Raw genomic sequence first — 18801 nt, 5'->3', positions numbered from 1 at the left:
AGATAAACAATACACATTCAGATGTGTCTACAGGCATGAAGGCCAGGTATCTGGAGAAAATAATTAATGCTTCTGTCTGAACAAATACCTAGGCCAATCAATTCCCAGTGACAGAAATAGTTATTCCTCTGTAGGGAAATAAATTGTATATTTTAACCAGGTTTTGTAGGTCTGAAAGTTTGGTGACTGCCATTCATCTTCATATACAACAAAGATACAAATTAGTAAATAATTTTGAAATGGTGTCTAAATATCTATTTTAGGATGGCTTTTTTTTTTGTTGTTATTAATGGTTTAAAGGCAAAAATATTTTAGGAAAATTTTAAGAAAATATGCAATTCTCAGACATAAGACTTACAATTGGAAAGTTTCATTATACTTTGGTGACCAGGTGTTGCTCTTTGTCTTTGTTCCATGTTTTCTTTTCTTGTCACTTAATTTAGGACCCAGTATACAAACTTCCACGAAGGGCCGGAACATAGCTGTTGTTTGCCAGTTTAGGTTATTAATTGCTACAACTATAAAGAGATAAAAGAAATGAAGTTAAACAAAATTCCACTGGAAGAGTTCCAATTAATTACCCTGTATGGCTGTATAGGCAGCAAAAGGTGACCTGAGAGCTTCCCTATAGGATATCAATACCTGGTAAGCCTAGGAGGAACCTTGCCCCTTCCCTGCCAAGTAAAGATGTCTGACTACTTTTAGGTTCAAAGTATGAAATATAAACATGTATTTTACAAATCCTTTACATTTTCAGCTTCTTTTTGCCTTCTACCTTCCCTGCAATTAAAAAAAAAAAAAAGCGTATACTAATCTGAACAATCCCTTGTTTCTGAAATTCAGATTTTGTTAAAAATGCAGCTTCTTAAGGCTTGGTACATTCATTCACCACTCAGCTTTGCTGTAGTTTTCTGGAAGTTGAATTATGTACAAGCAATTGAGAAGTAAAATTTGACATATTTTAATTTATAACTCTATAATTTAGTATAATAACTTTAAATTATCTACATTACCTCCCTAATCTGAACTTCTGTTGATGCTGAGCAAGGAAAAAAAGTGTACCTCTAATCACCTGAAGTATACTCATAGCTTCTCAAGTACTATAACACTTATCATTTTTTATTTTAGTGTTGGTATGTTTGACCTAGGATGTAATGCTGGGAAGTTTGATCTTTTTTGTTGCTTTCTTTTTAAAGCTGGCTGTTTTGAAACTTACCTTTCACAGTGACTTTATGCTCACCAGTTCCAGGATGGGTAGAGACATCCACCTGTACAGATATCTCACCCACTGAATTATTAGCAGTTTGACCTGAAACAAGAATTATTGGTTAGCACACCTGGCTTCTCCATGCATCAAGAGAAACAGACAGTGAAGGGTGAGTGGTATTTTCCAACAGAAACACTTAAACAATTTCTGATGTGTTCCACATTTAAGTGGGAATCAGTCACTGATTCATTAATGATTTTGCCACAAAAGAACTGGGTAATTGCATATACCTATGGAACATGCCTCAGTGAAATAAGAAATCCTGCTCCTCTGGAACTTTCCATTTTGGTTGTCATTGCATCTTGAAATGCCTAAGTTGGCGGGTTTATCAAGCTTTTCATGTACCTCCCAAAATTCTTACTGCTAAATGTGTACTTAAATGTGTATTTTACTTCTATATCACTACTGATGAATCCTTTGCTGAAGGTTTTGTCTCAGGACATTACTGGAGTTCTGCACTAGCACAGAGAGAGGGGCTTAAAAATGAAAGAAGGTTGAAGGGATGGCAGATTGATTTCATCAAGACAAAAATCTATTGATCTGTAAGATTAGACTTGTTCTGTTTCTCCAACCTTTTTATTAACTTTTGCAAAATATGTTATTGCAAAGGTCTCTTAATCATTATCTCTTTTCCTTTTAGTCCATAATTTAGAAGAGTGCTCTGAGCAGTACTGCAGATATGTTGTAGTGTGAATAGTCTTGTATGTACAGTGCTGCTTGATATGGTTATAAAGAAATCTGTGCAAAGCATCACTCAGTTTTATACTAAAAGCAGTTGACATTAAAATGGCTCTACATTCAGGTTTGCTGAGAAAAACTCGTTTGCAGAACATCTCAGCCCGCAGAGACAATTTCTAGTGGAGTCTAGAATATAAACTTGGTTTCTTTCAGTAATCACCCCATCCATCTTTCTCTTTCTGACCTGCTGAACAAACTAGAGATACAATTCCAGGACATTTAGTATTTGCTTATAGCATCTCTTGTTGACATTCAAGAACTATGGTACTTCATTTTAAAGTCTCTGATCTGTCTATTTCTGCTGTTTTGTTTTCTTTTCACTATCACTTATACAGTCACAGCAGGAATTAGTGATTCTCACTGCACTATAGAAAGGTCCATTTATCCTACTACATTTAATAAGCCAATTTAGCTGACAGTAAATCTCTCCATGCATTGCAGAGGATGACTGCACTTTTCTTCCTTTAGTACTGTAATATAACTCATTTGAAGGCTAACAAACCTATAAATGGTTCTGCCTCATGTTTGAAAACCTTATGGATGTTTAATTATTACTGCTTGCTCTCTAATATCTGCTTTATGTTTTATTTGCTAGTATATTTATATCATTCAAAATACAGCATCCTCTTACTGGTGGGTCTTAAGGTGACCATGTGCATTTAAAGTGCTGTCATTCTTTAGCAGCAAATAAACTGTAAATAAGAAAAAAAAGTATCTCTGGCCAAAGACACTTGCTCCTCAGGGAGCTTTTATTCCTCCTTATTTAGCACCTGGAATGGCATCAGTGTGAGAGCTGTTACAACTCTAATGATTTTGACAGAAGACAGACATTTCAGACCAAGGACCAAGTCAAATATTTCTTAGTCATGATAGTGATAATCACGATATGTACACAGAGAAATTCCAATGCCTTCTATTCCTTAGTTGATATCTTTGGAAAAGGTGAACTTGTGCACTCTGAGTAAATAACAGAATATGCAAATGGAAAAATGAATTGTGTTTGATTCGTAGAAACAAAACAGTAACTCCCTTTATTTTCTACTATCATATTCCTGCTAAATACAAGAGATTCTTACTGAATCAGTCTGTGATTGTGCACAAAAGTACATTTCTGTGGAAAGATTCCTTTGTCTTGCTTGATCTTTTAGCAGCAAAAAGTTCTCACGGGAGGAGGACTTTGGAAACCAACTTCTAGGTTTGCATGAAAAGAGCCCAGCAGAAATAAATGGCATTCACACAAAATGAGTTAGCATAAAATTTAACAATGTGGTGACTTGCAGTATTTTTGCCTCAAAGTAGCCAAAGTTAGTAAGCAAGAATCTGAAACTTTGTATGACTGTATCAGCATTTGTGGATGTTTATATCAGTTTCTCTTTTTTTTTTTTACTCTACCTCTAAGGGTTCAGGGTTTCCAGATATTTTCTTCTCTGAAGATTAGAAAGCGAGTTCAGAAGAAAAAACAACTACCTGCAAACTAATACTCATGTCTGACATGATTTTATTACCCAAGACTTAGAAAGCTGGCTGAGCAGTGGGAGCCAGGGCAGCTGACCTGGCACTGGTGCCTGTCTAACCTCTCCCATCTGCCTCACGGGCTTTCTCACCAGAAACCTGCTCATTTAAATACTGCACTTCTGCTTTGACCTTATTTTCTAAATGGGACACAAGAATGAAAAAGTTGAACAAATATTCAAGCCTTCATAGTTTCCAGTGCTCTAGGAATTACACAAGTTATGAAATCAGCACTTTAATCCAGACAAGCGTCTGTCCTCTTTTGATTGATGATGCCAATAAAATACATACATTTGTCTGGTGCTGAGCCACTAAATATCAGGGTGACTCATGGAGTTATATTTCACAGGCTCCTAAGACTGATTTGGAGGAAAACATGAGTGCATTTTTTAACATTTTAGTTTAATCCAAAAAGTGAAAGTTGAAGCCCAATTGTTAGATGGATGTAGCAAGCTTAGATGATCTCTTCTGTGTGTTAGAGAAAAGTATGGCAGCAGAGAAAACTGATTTTGTCCATGTGCTAAGGAAACTGGGGATGAGCCAGCTTTGATCTGAGAGGTGTGGCCTCATCTATCCCTCTGTGGGTGTAGGAATATTTTTTTTATATATATTTATATATATATATGTGCATGTATTCTGTCCAGTGTTTTACCCAGACAACACACAGGCCTCTCAAGAGGTTTCTGTATGTATTGAATGCTCTGCTTCTAGTACAAAATAATTGTTTAAAATTGATATCATATAACTGATGGTTACCTGTAGCTTGTGTTTATTTTCTTGAACTCTTAGTGGAAACTGATTTACAACTTGTTTCTAATTTAGGTGCTTTATTGTTTCATTTAGGGAACAACCAGAAATTTTCTAATGTGACAGCCTCTTAAGTGAGTATTTGATAAAGACCTTCTGCTTTACCAGCAGTTTGGTTTTATTAATGTGAACTTTAAAAATAATTATTTTTCTGCCACTATTCTGAGTGCATTTCCTTTGCTATCAGCATATGCTGGAATACTTTTATTAGATGTAATTCAGCATGGTTCTTGTTTGTTCTTATTTTTCCTGTTTGTTGCTTGCAATAATGTTCTGATTTCTTCAGCTTGTAATGCTGGTCTGTGGAGGTTTTTTTTTTCATGAAATAAGGTTGTGTAACACTCAGTTCTGACCTCAATTTGAAACTACAGTGGATGAAGCAGGGATTATTTCTTGAGTTAAATTCTGTCTGAAATAAGGGTTATGAGAGAGCTGGAAATGCTCTGTAGGACTTAAATTTCCTGATAGAATACAGGTGTAGCTTTCAAAACATGACAGTTAATAATACAATGGTTTTGACAAGCAAAAGAAGAAAAGGTCTTTCTTTTTCAACTATAAGAATGGCTAAACAATTTAAGCAATTTTTATTTTTCTGTAATATGTCATCTATCTGCTTGCTTAAACTATAGTTAATATCAGATTATTTTTTAATGTCATTCTGTATATTTATGAAATATTGAGGTTCTGCTTTGCTTTGTATAATTCCAGGTTGCAAAGGAACACGTAACTGAATTTTGGCTGTACAGTTGAAAAGAATTTGTCTTCATTTCTGATTGTGTAACTTCCTTCCCTGTGTTGGTGACTTCACAAGACAAGGATGGAGTTACTGTTAGAGATAAGCATATTTACCTAATGAGAATTATATTTTCTTGTTTTCAGATATATCTTCCCTTTTTAGCTTTCAATTGTCTTCTGGCATTAGAATGAAGCAATTGGAATCTGACCAGCTGAAGGAAAGCCTTTTCTGCAGCCTGGTAAACACCCAGGTAGGGTTTGCAGTATGGGCTCTGTGTTATGAGTATTGATTTTTCTGCTTAACTGATACAAACTATTGTAAGTCAAGCTAAAAAATCCTGCCATTATGTATTATTCTCTAACAACATTTGTGAACTGGAGCTGCTGTAAATTTGTAAGAAAAAGTATTTCTCTATGTCCAATAAATAACCATTTTAGATGCAGGAGTGGTGTTTACTTTGGATAAATTAGAGGTAATAATTGAGAGCTAATTCAGGAAACTCTGTTTGAGTCTCTGTCTTTTTATGTAGCTTGCTAAAATTAAAATAATATTTGTTTAAATGTTATTAGTGTTGATGCTAAACAAATGTAAATATTCACAGCACTGGCTATAGTTTATGAAATTATTGAAGATTCAAGGCATTTGCAAAACTAAACCATAGCCATTTAGTTTTTATATACTTTAAGCAGTTTAAAAGGTGAAGGTACAACTTTAAAAGGTGACTGCTTCTCTTCTGTTTTCAGGAATGACTTAAGAGACGCTCCACCAGTACAGGCCTCAGCACAGAGTAAGGGTAAGCCAAGCATACCATGGATAAGGAAAGTTCATGCACTAGGCCAACAGAAGTATAGTGAGGGTTTATCCTTTGGCTTTTAGAGTTCTGTCCTGATTGTGAAAATTGTGGTTGGAATTTGAATTTAGTTCAAGTTTGGTTAAAATTATCTTGTCCTGCCTGACCTGAAAATTGTCCAGTTTGTCTGGAGCTCTTGTCAATTACAAAATACAAAATGACAAAATCTGTTGTCTTTTGCAGAAGCCCTGGAACTTTCCCTGAAATTCTGGGCTGGCTGCCTTCCAGCTGTGAACCAGCTGTGGGGTTCCAGCCCTACAGTGCTAACCCCTCCAAGTTTATTTTACAAGTGATCCATGCTTGTCTCAAGTAGACTGTGCACAAAGAGTGGTTTGGTTACAAAAGATTTTGAGAGCAATCCATACAATAATCTGAATGCATGCAAGAATGTTATCCTGTAGCTGAATTTAGAGGGAAAAACCCATCCACTTTTACAGCATGAGCTAATGTTTACTATTATTATTATTAGTGGCCAAATAAAGTGACAATTTGCAGCTGACAGAAGTCCAGAGTAAGTAAAATCAGTCTGAGATCTGAACCTCAAGTGATCTGCTTGGCAATGGTACACAGTTCTCATCTGGCTGTGTTTTATGTGCTCTTTACAAAGGTATCAGTGACCACCTAGTGTGCTAAATACTGCTCACTCAGCCTTTGGAATTCAGTTCTCCTCACTAAACTGCCTTCAGGTTTTGAAAAATCCTTTAGGTCTGTATCAAGGTCCATTGTAGAGACCCCAGAAGTGACCTGCTCCATGGAATGGTTCTTGGCAGTGACAACACTTGTGTATGACTGAATAAGAAAACTGATCCAGATGAATGCACTTACAACATGCTATGCAGAATCAGCTGAATCCTTTCTAGGTAATACCAAATGTGAAGTTCAGATAGGTGGAACTAAATTTTGTCACTAGTTTATAAATCATTCTATGTATTGTTATATTGATAATTTATTTGCAAAAGAAAATGCTGCTCTGCATGTTTCATGTTTGTGGTTTGGGATTAAAACAGGACAAGTGCTTAGCAGGCTTGGCTTGTTTTCTGGAAATGTTTATACAGAGGGACAGTCATATAGTATATCCTCCTTACTATCCTATTGAGACCAGTGTTAAACTCTATAATGATCAGAGTTTCCACAAGATTTAAAGCGTATGGCAGATCTGGGATAACAGTTGAAGAGAAACCTCTCCTGCCTCCTCTGCCAGGCAGAAAGGCATTCAATATGGCATTTCACTGAAAAAGCTAATCTGGTACCTGTACTGTCTGTATCTTTATTTGTTAGACAACATTTTTCTTTAGTCCTTAATTTTCATAGTGTGGTTACAGGTTTGTGTTCATAACACTGAGTAAGCATTAAATTTACAATTTTCATCAGCATAGAATAATTACAGCTGGAAAAGACCTCCAGTGATGAACAACATTATATGGAGAAAAATAAAAGAGGCAGTTACTGAAAAAGTTAGTGCCAGATTATGCTCCTCATTGTCATTTACTTCTTGCAACACTTGTCTGTTTTGAAAAGTGTTGCGAGTCTGTAGTGTTGCTTTGAAAAGAATACAGCAGTCAATTTCATTATTCCTGCTGTGAGATACTTTGCTTTTAAAGCATATGTCTATAACAATGTAGTCTCATGATGCATTTGAAAGAGGCAGTAGGAATTATACTTTCAACTATTTAGTGTGGTGAAACCACCACAGGAAAAACTATGACTCCCTGAGACACCATTTTAGAAGTTTGGAATGGTTTTATTATTATTATCTCATGCAAATGTCTCTGTTGCCAAGATCTTTAGGAATGTGTGGGCATAAAGGCTGGGAAACAAAACTCTGGTTCAAGCAATCATTCTCCTTTAGAAACAGTGCAGATGGTGGTTGTTGGATAATTTGGTTATTCCTACTGAACATTGTCCTGCATGAACAGGAATACAGGAAGTATCAAGGACCATAACACTTTTACAGAGCCATTATCACAGAATCAGAGAACCATTAAAGTTGGAAGAGACCTCCAAGATCATGAAGTCCAACCTTAGGCTATTTACGTGTAAATTAACTCTCCTTTTCATGCTAATCAGACAATTCTTTGCTCTTCAGTTTCTTAGAAAAACTGCAGCTTTTTCTTGGTGAGTGAGAAATTATTTTAACCTGTGGGTAAAAGTAAGCCTGATTGTTGTCTGATTACAGTTATTACAGGAAAAACAAGCATCCAATTCTATCTACAGTTGTTGTACAATATATGCCTTCTTTACATTTACAATATTTTTTTTTCCATTGCTTTGACCTTAATTATATCCAACTGCCAATCCATAATCAATAGACAATGTGAAAAAAATAGGCCAAATATCAATCTGATTATATTCCAGAGAAATCTTCTGATTTGCAAACAAGGTCATTTTAACTAAAAGCTAATGGTATAGTTACAGCTGTGGGGCTGGAGCTCATAATAGATGAGGATTTAATTCTTTTAAATGAGACATTAAAAGATAATGAAAAGCTATGGGTCACTTTTACTTAAGTTTCATTCCCAGTGGGTACATTTCTAACAATACTGGTGTGCAAATACAGGCACGGTAATGTGAGCATAGAAATGAACACAGACCTCAGGCTGAAATCCTGATGAAAATCAGAATATTCAATTCTGTGCTTCAGGATTTATAAAAGATCATTACTTATGGCTACAACTTAACTATTTTTTCTCCTGAAGCTACAATGAAGGTCTGTGTTAAAGAAAAGCAAAATACACATAAAAGTAACAGTTTTATGCCTGAATCCATATTATTAATATTTGTGTCTGAGGGGGAGAGAAAAGACTCTACTCCCTACATATTAGAGTTCTATAGCTATTTTCTCATTTGTAATATATGAGTTATTAACAGAGGTCTCAGTTTTAATGTGGAAACAGCTTAGGAGGAAATCATTCCTTCGAAAACCTCTTAGGGCAAACTGCAGAACTCACGTTTCATGCTTTTTATATTGTGAGTAACATATTTTACTTCAGAAGTAAAAGCAATTGATTTCCAGCTTTACTCTTCAATTAAAATTTTCTGATTCTTATGAGCTGGAGCAGGATAACTCATTATATCAGCAAATTATAGTCTTTCCCAAAGATATGAAGTGGCAGGCAGGTCATTTTTACAAATGCTCATTACATTCAAAAGAAATCTAGCAAAGATTACTATTATGCAAAAATTTGCAGTTTCTAAAATGAAGGAAACATTCAGCTTGGAATATAAACATGTGCAGTGCTCCTACAAATAGCCCTGGTGCTCAGTGTGCAGCCAGAGCTCCTGTGCCCCTAAAGGAACTGCCCTCAGGTGAGCTCCAGCAGCAGTGCTGGGAGAAGGGATAACATCAAATACATCACCTGGGCAAATTACTGCCAATAAACTCTAAAATACCACAGGGGGTGGATAAAACAATCTGCAATCAATAATTTAGAACATTTAAAATATGATAGGATGTATTTCTATGTCCCTTACAGATCACTTACTCTGAGAAGTTTGTGTGGCTATAAACTTCTTTATCAAGGCGTCAGTAGTTTGTGTGTAAAGGCTGAGAGCGTATTTGAGGGACTGTAGGTCTGGGCTCTTTTCCAGGAAATTCTTCTTCAGCCCACTTCCTCCAGCATGGAAATATTGCTAAAATGAATAACAAATATGGTTGATCACAGGAAAAAAAAGGCCTCAGTTACAGACATATGTCTTGAAGTAAAATTCTTAAATGAATGTTTTGAAGTAGCAACAGGCAGGTGTAGATTTACTATAGCATTTGAGATAACTGTCATAATCTCTATTACAAAGCTTCCTTCCAAGAGTAAAAAAGTTAAGCATAAGGGGAAGAAAATATACAAAATTTTGATTTTAGTCTTCATGATCTGAAGTATTCATTTGCCAAAACTGAACAGATATTTGAAGCATTCTTTTAGTTTTAGAGAATGAAATAAGTTTTAGTTCTTTATCTAAAAGCCCAAAACATCAGAAGCCCCCTCTCAAACGAAGGCATGGTTTACAAGCACAGATAAAAAATATAATCCTTTTCAGGGAAAAGGGAATTTTGTAAAAATCTTCAGAGACTACTCTAGAATGTGAAGTGTTTGAGTAGCAGTGTGAGAAGAGGACCACTATTATATAAAATATATATAAATATATTATGTTTTCAGTCCCAAAGCTGAGTTTAGAAAAATTAGGGGACAGATTCTTCCCTTTTTCCTCCCATAATGAAGAATTTTTCCTGAGGTTTTTGCAGGACAGTCTTTGATGAATTAATACATGTTTGCTACAATGAAAAGAAATGTGCTACATCTCTTCATTTTGTTCAAGCACCTCACAAAGCATTATGCAACCTCCACTACAGTTCTAGGTCTCAAGATCAATAAAGCTTCCATTAATGGCTGATTAGTAAAAACAAACAATGTTTTTCAGGAACAAAATGACTACTTGATGAGATGCAATATTGGTCCACCCTGTACAGGGAGTGCTGGGGGCTGTAAGCAGAATCTCCCCTCCCTGCCTTTTTGCAGTGTTGCCAAAGGAGCAGATGCAATATATACATTCCAGTTCACATACACACATCTCCACTGAATGCTTATCCCAGGCTTATCTCGACAGCTCAGACCTACAGTCCACATCTGCCCTTTGCATTTAGTGCACATATAAAACATAAATATTTCATGGCAGTTATTATTTACATTTCTGTATTGCTGCCGTCTACTGACTGTTTAAGAGAAAAAGTATCTTTAGGAGAAAAAACAGGGGCTTGAAATTTATCAGGCTGCACCATTTTATACTGTATTTGTTATATATATTAAATATTATACATATATGTTTTAATACTGTGGGAACAGTTAGTGTCAGTTTAAAAGGTTCTGAATAAATCTATCTCCTCATCATTACATAATTATATAAAATGTGTATCTTTCCAAGCAAATTATTTCATACAATATGTTCCAAACAAATCTCTCATCTTAATTGCTCAAGGGTTTAGTCATGATTTCACTAAGAATCATAATCAATTTATAAGCAAGTGTTAAAAATCTGCTAATATTTCCTGCTGTTGTGACAATTACTGTGATTTTTTTGAAGTTGTGTCTCCCAGTAAAATGTTATCTGCCACAGCAGCTGCACATGGCTGAGAGTTCCATGAAAGCTAATAGCCAGAGAAAGCAACAGAGACACTTGACCCTTATTTTCCTGAGTTTTAAACTATTTTTTTGTTTTTCCAATAAATGATAAATTTTGCAAGCAAAACCAGCAATGTGATCCTATCATTACTGTATGGAGCTGAATATAGAAAAATAATGAGTAAACAAGGTTTTACAGGTTCAGCTGAATCAGTTGTTACCCTGTTCCCTAGAGATGGAAACCTTAAAATATTTCTCCTGCTACTCTTGCTCCTGTCTGAGTGGTTTCTAGGTTTGCTGGTGACACAAGAGGTCTGAAAGTCACCCTGACAAATGAAAGGGGCAGATGCCAAGTGTATGGCAATCAGTGCTGAAGGCACTGCACTCTCAACCCAAACCTGTCCAAAGCCACTCAAGCCACTTTGGGCACTGGTTTTCTCTCTGCAGAGTTTCTCTCTGGGTGTACAGAGGGAGCTGGAACTCTGGGCTGACACAAGGAGGTAGCAGGGAACTTAGTCTGAGATAACTGAGGCCAGAAAGCCACCTCTTCTAACTGTAAATTGAAAATTAAGCTGAAAAATATTAAATAATTATATAAATTGCTATGGTTCTGCGGCAGGGGCAGCGTCAGTTCTTTTTACATAATACTAAGACTGATGATATGCTATATATATGTAAGGTTAAAAAATATTTCTTTACATTTGTCAAAGGATTAATAACACCATCCACTATTAAATTGTAATTGTTTCTCAGTGAATTAAATGAAAGAAAAAATAAAAAAGACTAAGTAGAGATAATCCTCCCTGCAGAACCCTTCCTTACCATAATCAGCTACCCAATTTCTGAACACACATCACATTGCTATTTTTATCATTCTCCTATCCTTATCTGGGCAGCCATGATTTTTACTTTTAAACAATCTGTATTTTTACTAAGCATTACAAAAAAATTCTATATTTTCATCATTAAGCATATGAACTACATTACTAAATAAACATAGTAGTCTTTTTTTTCTTGGGATAACTCGTAGGACTTGCCTTTTTTCATTTTCTGCCAGTGTCAGCCAAATTTCTGCATGATCAAGGTTATTTGTTAAGTATTTTGGAAATAATTTTGCCATATCAGCTTGCAAATACAGCAGGCAGTTGTAATGCACATAGTCATTACCTTACAATTTGAAAAGAAGTTTCTCAGGAGGCATTCTTTAGCTCAGTTAATGAATGTTATGAATTGACTATTACAATTTAGCACACAGATATAAGGATGCTGAATTAACAAAGGGATTTTTCCTATTTAATCTTTAGTACAATGGTCAACACCTATCTATCCATCTGTAAGAGTTTAAGCACTGGAATTAGAGTTTACATTTTCCCCAACTTTTATGTATTTAGAACAAATAGTTTGAAAGGAAAATTATTAGATTCACATACTTCACACAGCTTACTTTGGGAGCATACTTCAATTTGTTCAAATTGTTTCCTCAACATTACTAATTCCCAATTATTTTTATTTCTGAAAGAAAACCCGGTTCCACTACAAATACAAAAAATGGCAACTGGGAGACTTCTCTGTTATTTTTTACTTGCCTTGGAGACTGTTCTATTGCAAAACACTTGATCATAAGTATTTCTTCTTACTTATATCTTCAATTTTATACTTCAATAGCTGCCTCCTTACCTTCCTGATGTGCTGTCTCTTCCCAGCAGAGAGGAAAATATGCTGTTATTCTAGAAACTGATTGCTTTTAAGTTATTTACACCGAGTAATGATCCAGGCCAATGTGAAAAAGACTGATAAGCAAATTAAATTATATATTAAATATTCCTAATGACTTTTTTGACTTCAGAAAGCAATTCCATGAAGCCTGTATAAAAGTCTCTGGTCTTTTATCTAAAAACCAATCAGTCACTCTTGGGCATTCCAGCACAGAGCAGAAGAACACACAAAGCTGTACCTTTATAGTCACTAGTGCCACGTCCATTATTGCACACTGCCTCAGGGTCAGGCTTTTGGCTTCCTCTCGGATCACGTGGTCCTGCAAAGCAAGAGAAAACTGCAGTTGATTTTGAAAGAGACAATATTGTGAATATCTGTTCTCTGCAAAACAAACAAACATGCACCAAATGCCCCCCAAGGACTATGATTAACAGGGATTAATTCAGAATCCTTTCACAATGAGTTATAACCTAGAGCAATTGTGTTGTTTCTTGAAAACATAGACTGTAGAGACCCAGATCCACTGTTTAATACTGAGCACCTCTTTTCCTAGGATGTATTATTTCTCTGTTTTGGGGGATGGGGAAAAGGTCAAAATTAAACTTAAAATAATTATATTAGAAGATATAGAAGTAATTAATTTTATTAACAAACCTGACAGTTTAACAGATGTTTGTTAACGTGCTATGTTTAAAAAAAACAGGAGGGGTTCCTATTAGAACATGTTAGACAGTGTGACTACCCTCCTGTTAAATCTTTGTCTAAATAAGCAGTCAGTGAAAGAAATAATATTTCAACTCCTCTAGCAAACTGAACAAGCATTCATAGAGGCCCCAAATGCTACATTTCTATACAAATCTGAAATCCTGATGGCAGAATTGACTGACAAACAACTGACATCAGTATCAAACATCTCCGCTGTCCATCAAGTGGACTCCAGCAGTGAAGTGCTGAAGATTTTACTGCAGAGATACATACTATGTTTCAATGCACACAAATAGTCCACAGAAAGAACACTACTCACCTTAAGGGCTTTTTCAGGACTGGTTACAGAAGCAAAGATTTTTTTTGGTGATGTTTAATGCCCGTAAGGCCTCGTTGCACAATATGGGAATGATGGCTTCTCGGCCCATGTAGTGATCACTTACCATATTAGCATGGAGTCTTTTATTCATAACTTGGTTTTGGTGAAAATATACAATAATTATTCACCTCTGAGTAGTTACTGCCATATTCAATCTTATGATACTATATAAGAACAAGGCATGAGGTTTGGCCTCACAGTCACTAATATTTCCTCCCTTTTTTTTGTTAGCACAAGCCATTCACAGCTTCATCTGGCTCCATTACCTTGAGTTTTGACAGTTGTCCAAGATCTTTGGCTGCACTGAATATCATCTGGGGCCCCTGTAATCACATTGAAAATTAAGGAAACAGACTCATGACAGCATATTTGCTTTTTATGTCAACACAATCTTATTTTCTGCTAGGACATTGGCCAATGTAACCGTTCTGCAAAGCTAAATAAAAGTTTCAGTTGCACAGGAGACACATTTTCATTCAGTTTATAAGGCCAAGTGGTTGAATGCCTGCAGCAAGATTCCCTCCAGTACCCTATGGCTGATACAAATATTGCACTTTCTGCTGAGAGTGGTTTTGTGTTCTCCTTTCTGCTGTCTCATTTTGTGTTTAATACTGAAAGCTGAGGCTGTGATTGTTCTCAGTGTGTGTCAGTGAGATGTTTGTCCATAACTGCAGCTCTCAGGTGCTGTGCTAAAATGAACAATCATACTGGGAAGTGAGCAGCCCTGAGGAACCTGCAAAAGCCTGTGTAGAGGGAAACCTCAGCTGAGTAAAACTCAGCCCAACACTGTACTGTGAGCCAGAGCCTTTCTTTAAAGAAAAGATACTGAAGTGTTAAGAAGTTAAAGCAGTGTTTTATAATAGCCAAATCCTGGCATGACACCAAAGGCCAATGCCTACACATTTGTCTCAGACAAACAGAACCCTACTGTAATTCCATGCTCACATCTTTTACCACAATTACTCCAAACAATATAATTACCAGTGCAGTTACATGGCAGTTCAACAAGACAGTTCTGATTATGTGGATTTCAGATAAAAAGGTTCACCCAACTTACACTGGTTTAATTTTTCATTAGACTTTCTGTTCCAAAGAGTTTCATTTTCCAGAAATAATTTTGCTTCCTAAAAGCTTCAATTGAAGAAAATGTATTATAGAACAACAGCTTAAATCTTCATTATTTTTTAGTAGTGAGAATGGTAAGATAAATAAGTGTATATATATGTGTGCATATATATATATATATATATATATATGTGTGAAACAATAAACCCCATTTCTGAATGTCCGTGCCTCTCACCCTCAAACATAAAGAAATATTCAGGGCTAGAAAATCTCTCACAGTTATCCTTCTTTTCAGTGATTTTCTTTAATTATGTGTTCAGTAGTTAATAGAAGAATCAAAATAAACAGAAATAGTTCACAATGCCTACCAGAAACACTCTATGTAGAGGCTACCACTAAAGAATTGTGGACAATAAACAGATTGTTCAATGAATAATTGATCCTGCATAAAGCCAATAAATGCTCCTAACACATGATGGAAAATGCAGTTACCCAATTGAAATGCTACCTATGTATTGGCAGATAAAATTTGCACCAAAAAAGCTTGAAAACAAATTAATGATCTCAGAAAGGTAAATATGAAACTTATTGAAATAGAGGTTGTTTCTAATTATGCATAGTTAACAGGATCATGACAGTAAATATGAACAAACTCAATGACTGGAGTACTGGCCATGGTCAGCTCTACTTGAGAATTTTTAGTAGTTCAGGTAATTTCATTACTATCTCTGCACCATTGATATATTTTCTATTAGAGTTTTTCCTGCCCATCCAGCAATATATTTTCACACATCTTCAATCTATTATAATACAATTTAATGATATGCCTTTAACCTATGGACCCTGACCAGCAGCTGAAGTGGTACCATAGAATGTGTAACAGTGAAGTTGCCAAAGGTACACTGTGGCAACATCATGATTAGCTTGTCATAAGATGGCAAATTTATTTTAAATAAGATTGAAAACAAAATGAATTAAGTTATGTTATCCTAATATCTCAAAAAAACCTCCAAAACAACACCCTCCCAAAAAAACCCCCCAACAACAAAAAAACCCAACAAAACCCCAAAAACCTCCATGTAATTATGAAAAGGCCTCCAAGCCAAGCTCTCCTGTTGATCCTTTGGCAGGATCAGATGTCACTGTTGTCCTCAGCTCAGCCACCAGAGTTCACATCAGGCCATGCCCCACAAGTCTCCTGTGCAGCCACTTTCTGTGAGTATAGCTCCGTGCCCTCAGCAGGCTGGAAATGCAGCTCTGCCCAAAGAACACCTCCTGTCCAGTCTGCTAGTAAAATACCCCAAATCCTTAGCACTGTATTTGGGTTAAGCTTCCTGATGTTAATTAAGTGCTGCCTCAAGATGAGGAAGGGCACAGCAGGCAGGGCTGCAGGATGGGATGGGGCACCCTTGGCTTTCTCAAAGCTGGAAAAATGAAAGTGATTGAGTTTCTGACAGGACTAGGAAGGGCAAGGAACACTCTTCATTGTACTGTGCACAGTGAAGCAGAGAAAGAAATTGGATTTAAAACACCCTGTATGAGAGCACATGACTGCATTTTCTCCATGACTACATTCATAAAAACTGCTCTGAGTTGGGGCAGGCAGTAAATGAAGGAATGAAGTCTTCTTCACCAGCTAAGAGCAAGCTGGCTGCACAACTCTGAGACACCCAAGAGCAACACACTGCCTGCAGTCCAGCTGTTACTCCTTGTAGTCAAGGTACAGAACAGGGTCAGGCACATCATTACAGTCCTTTATAGCAACTGAGAAGTACTCTGGAACACTTACAGTTTGATCTGTCAGTGGTGGAAGCACAATTTGCTTTTCTATTTTGTTTAAGACTAACTTCCAGAGCTCTTTCAAAACTCTTTTCAGAACTGTCTTCTCACAGATTTTTGCAGAGACACTTAAACTGGAATAAAACAAAACCACAAATCAGTCACCAAAACTAGCATTAAGGCTTCAGAGGTGCTTTATCATGCTCAGATTAATAGCCATTAAGGTTTATCTTTTCTCTACTAATAAAAATTTCTCAGTAGAAAAATTATTTTGCAATATTATCAGTAAATATTTTTGGTAAAAAGACTTGCAGTCTACAAACCCATATAAATCTCCACTATCTAATTTAATGCTTGGTATATCACTGATGCATATTTATTGAAAATGCAAAATCATGATGAGTTATAAAGTTTGATGAATGATACAGTTTAGCATTCCCATGCCCCTAAGTTAAGTTTTAGTATATAATTTGTTTATGTCTTAAAAATAAAAAGCAACTGTCTCTCTTGTTTTGTATTTCTACTGGGATGTAGAACTGGTTGCTGATAGCTAATGCAAATTCACAGCTACTGTTTGGAAGAATTTATTTCTAAATAATGACATGTCTGAGCAATCTTGCTATCTATTACTTACAGTAAAATTAAATTTTTGGAGCACCTTTTCCACCTTAACTTTGAAAATTTCTGTCTGGGGAAAACCTGGACAAGGAATGAAAGGGATGTGTAACAGGAGTGAAGACCTTGAGTAAAGGATCAGTGCCAGGCTGCTTATTCTCACTTCCACCAAAAGGCCACTGGGGTTTGACAAGCACCAATGACCAAGGACATCATTGTGCTTACAGATGTGCCTGTGCTGCACGTGGCCTTTCAGAACTTGTCACTGCTGAATGATAATAGCATAACTTATGCTTACTTACAGAGGCCAGAACCAGTTTGCAGGAGTCTCTCAAAACTTAGAATTTTACCAATTGAAAAAAAAATAAATCAAAAAATCAAGGTGCTGTTTAGATGATGATCTGGTCTTTGGTGACACAGAAGTGCATATCAATAAGCTGTGGGACATTGGGTACAAGCCCAGAACAAATGCCAGAACACTTCAGTATAGGAATTACTTTTGTTCTTTTGTTCAGAACAATCTTCATAACACAGCCTGTGGAGGAGAGGCCATGCACCAGCTCATTTTCAATGACTCAAAATATGACAAGACATGGAAAGACAAGCCTGTAGCTTATGTAAAAATTGCTCAGTGTAAGTAAACAGGTTAGGCATGGGATTCTGCACAGAGTGAACACTAGAAATATTAAAAATGCTATAGAGAGTGCTTCCAGGTATCAACAGTGCTTTAGAGTAAAACCAAGTGTGCCTGACTCCAGTTCCCAGACTGCCACACTTACGTTTTGTCCAGGGAATCCATGAGAGGCCGAAGCACAATCTCAGCATCAATGGCTGCACTGTTCTTATTGGCTGCTGCATTCCCATTTCCTCTCATTTGATTCAGTTCATTGCTCATTTGTCTTACACAATCTTCAACAACAAATTGGAAACTATGGGACGAAAAAAAAAGAGAATGAAAGAATTCTGGCAGAGAAAACAATGATGATGCTTTTGCATCAAGCCCTTTAACAAGACTTAAATATTTTCTGCAATGATGTGATGTCCAAAATTGAAGATACTGTGGTGTTACAGTCTGAAAATAAGTTCTACGGAGAATCATAGTTCATATAATAATTCATGCTGTGTTTTGATCTTTTCCCTGCCTTGCTTCCATTCTGCCACAATTTTCATACCCTTGTAGGTGTGCCAACTATTTATTTTCTGAAAGCAACAGATGTATCAAAACCTATAGGTTAGATGTGATTGACTACTAGCTATGAGCAACTTCTCAAGGTTTTATTTTTGGTGTGAAAGGATGATACAAACAGGTGATGATAAATAGTTTTTCTCTTGATGGTTAATAGGAACCAAGCTTTGATTTTTGAGCTAAAATCAAAAAATCTTACTGATTCTGCCTTGTTTGGTTCAATTTGATTTTTTCCAGATTTCATACAGTCAGTGCCATCACAAGGTTTTTTTACTTCTTTGCAACTACACAGAGCTAAAACTCTTGGACTGTTTAAAATATCATTTTGTAAAAAA

General features: G+C 36.1%; 1 protein-coding gene and 1 long non-coding RNA gene across 4 annotated transcripts in view; one reads left to right on the top strand and one right to left on the bottom strand.

The window, feature by feature from the left end:
- The window catches only part of LOC111934143 (uncharacterized), a 48955-nt gene extending 42023 nt beyond the window's left edge, over positions 1–6932 (top strand). For both annotated transcript variants that reach the window (XR_015275799.1, XR_015275800.1), the window contains 5 exons: positions 1226–1376; positions 4361–4398; positions 5204–5310; positions 5804–5853; positions 6094–6932. This is a non-coding gene — a long non-coding RNA (uncharacterized LOC111934143). The remainder of the gene's footprint in view (positions 1–1225; positions 1377–4360; positions 4399–5203; positions 5311–5803; positions 5854–6093) is intronic.
- The window catches only part of UNC13C (unc-13 homolog C), a 118371-nt gene that overhangs the window by 2056 nt on the left and 97514 nt on the right, over positions 1–18801 (bottom strand). For both annotated transcript variants that reach the window (XM_086848905.1, XM_086848906.1), the window contains 7 exons: positions 18060–18209; positions 16676–16799; positions 14088–14144; positions 12976–13056; positions 9393–9540; positions 1217–1309; positions 359–518 (listed from right to left, as the gene is read on the bottom strand). In XM_086848905.1, the coding sequence (XP_086705031.1) occupies positions 359–518; positions 1217–1309; positions 9393–9540; positions 12976–13056; positions 14088–14144; positions 16676–16799; positions 18060–18209 (813 nt within the window). The remainder of the gene's footprint in view (positions 1–358; positions 519–1216; positions 1310–9392; positions 9541–12975; positions 13057–14087; positions 14145–16675; positions 16800–18059; positions 18210–18801) is intronic.

Source organism: Cyanistes caeruleus, chromosome 13 (assembly GCF_971803275.1).
Source record: "Cyanistes caeruleus chromosome 13, bCyaCae1.hap1.1, whole genome shotgun sequence".
In the NCBI taxonomy this organism is placed as follows: Eukaryota; Metazoa; Chordata; class Aves; order Passeriformes; family Paridae; genus Cyanistes; species Cyanistes caeruleus.
The sequence above is the reverse complement of the archived record's forward strand: the minus strand, read 5'-3'. Positions and strand labels throughout refer to the sequence as shown.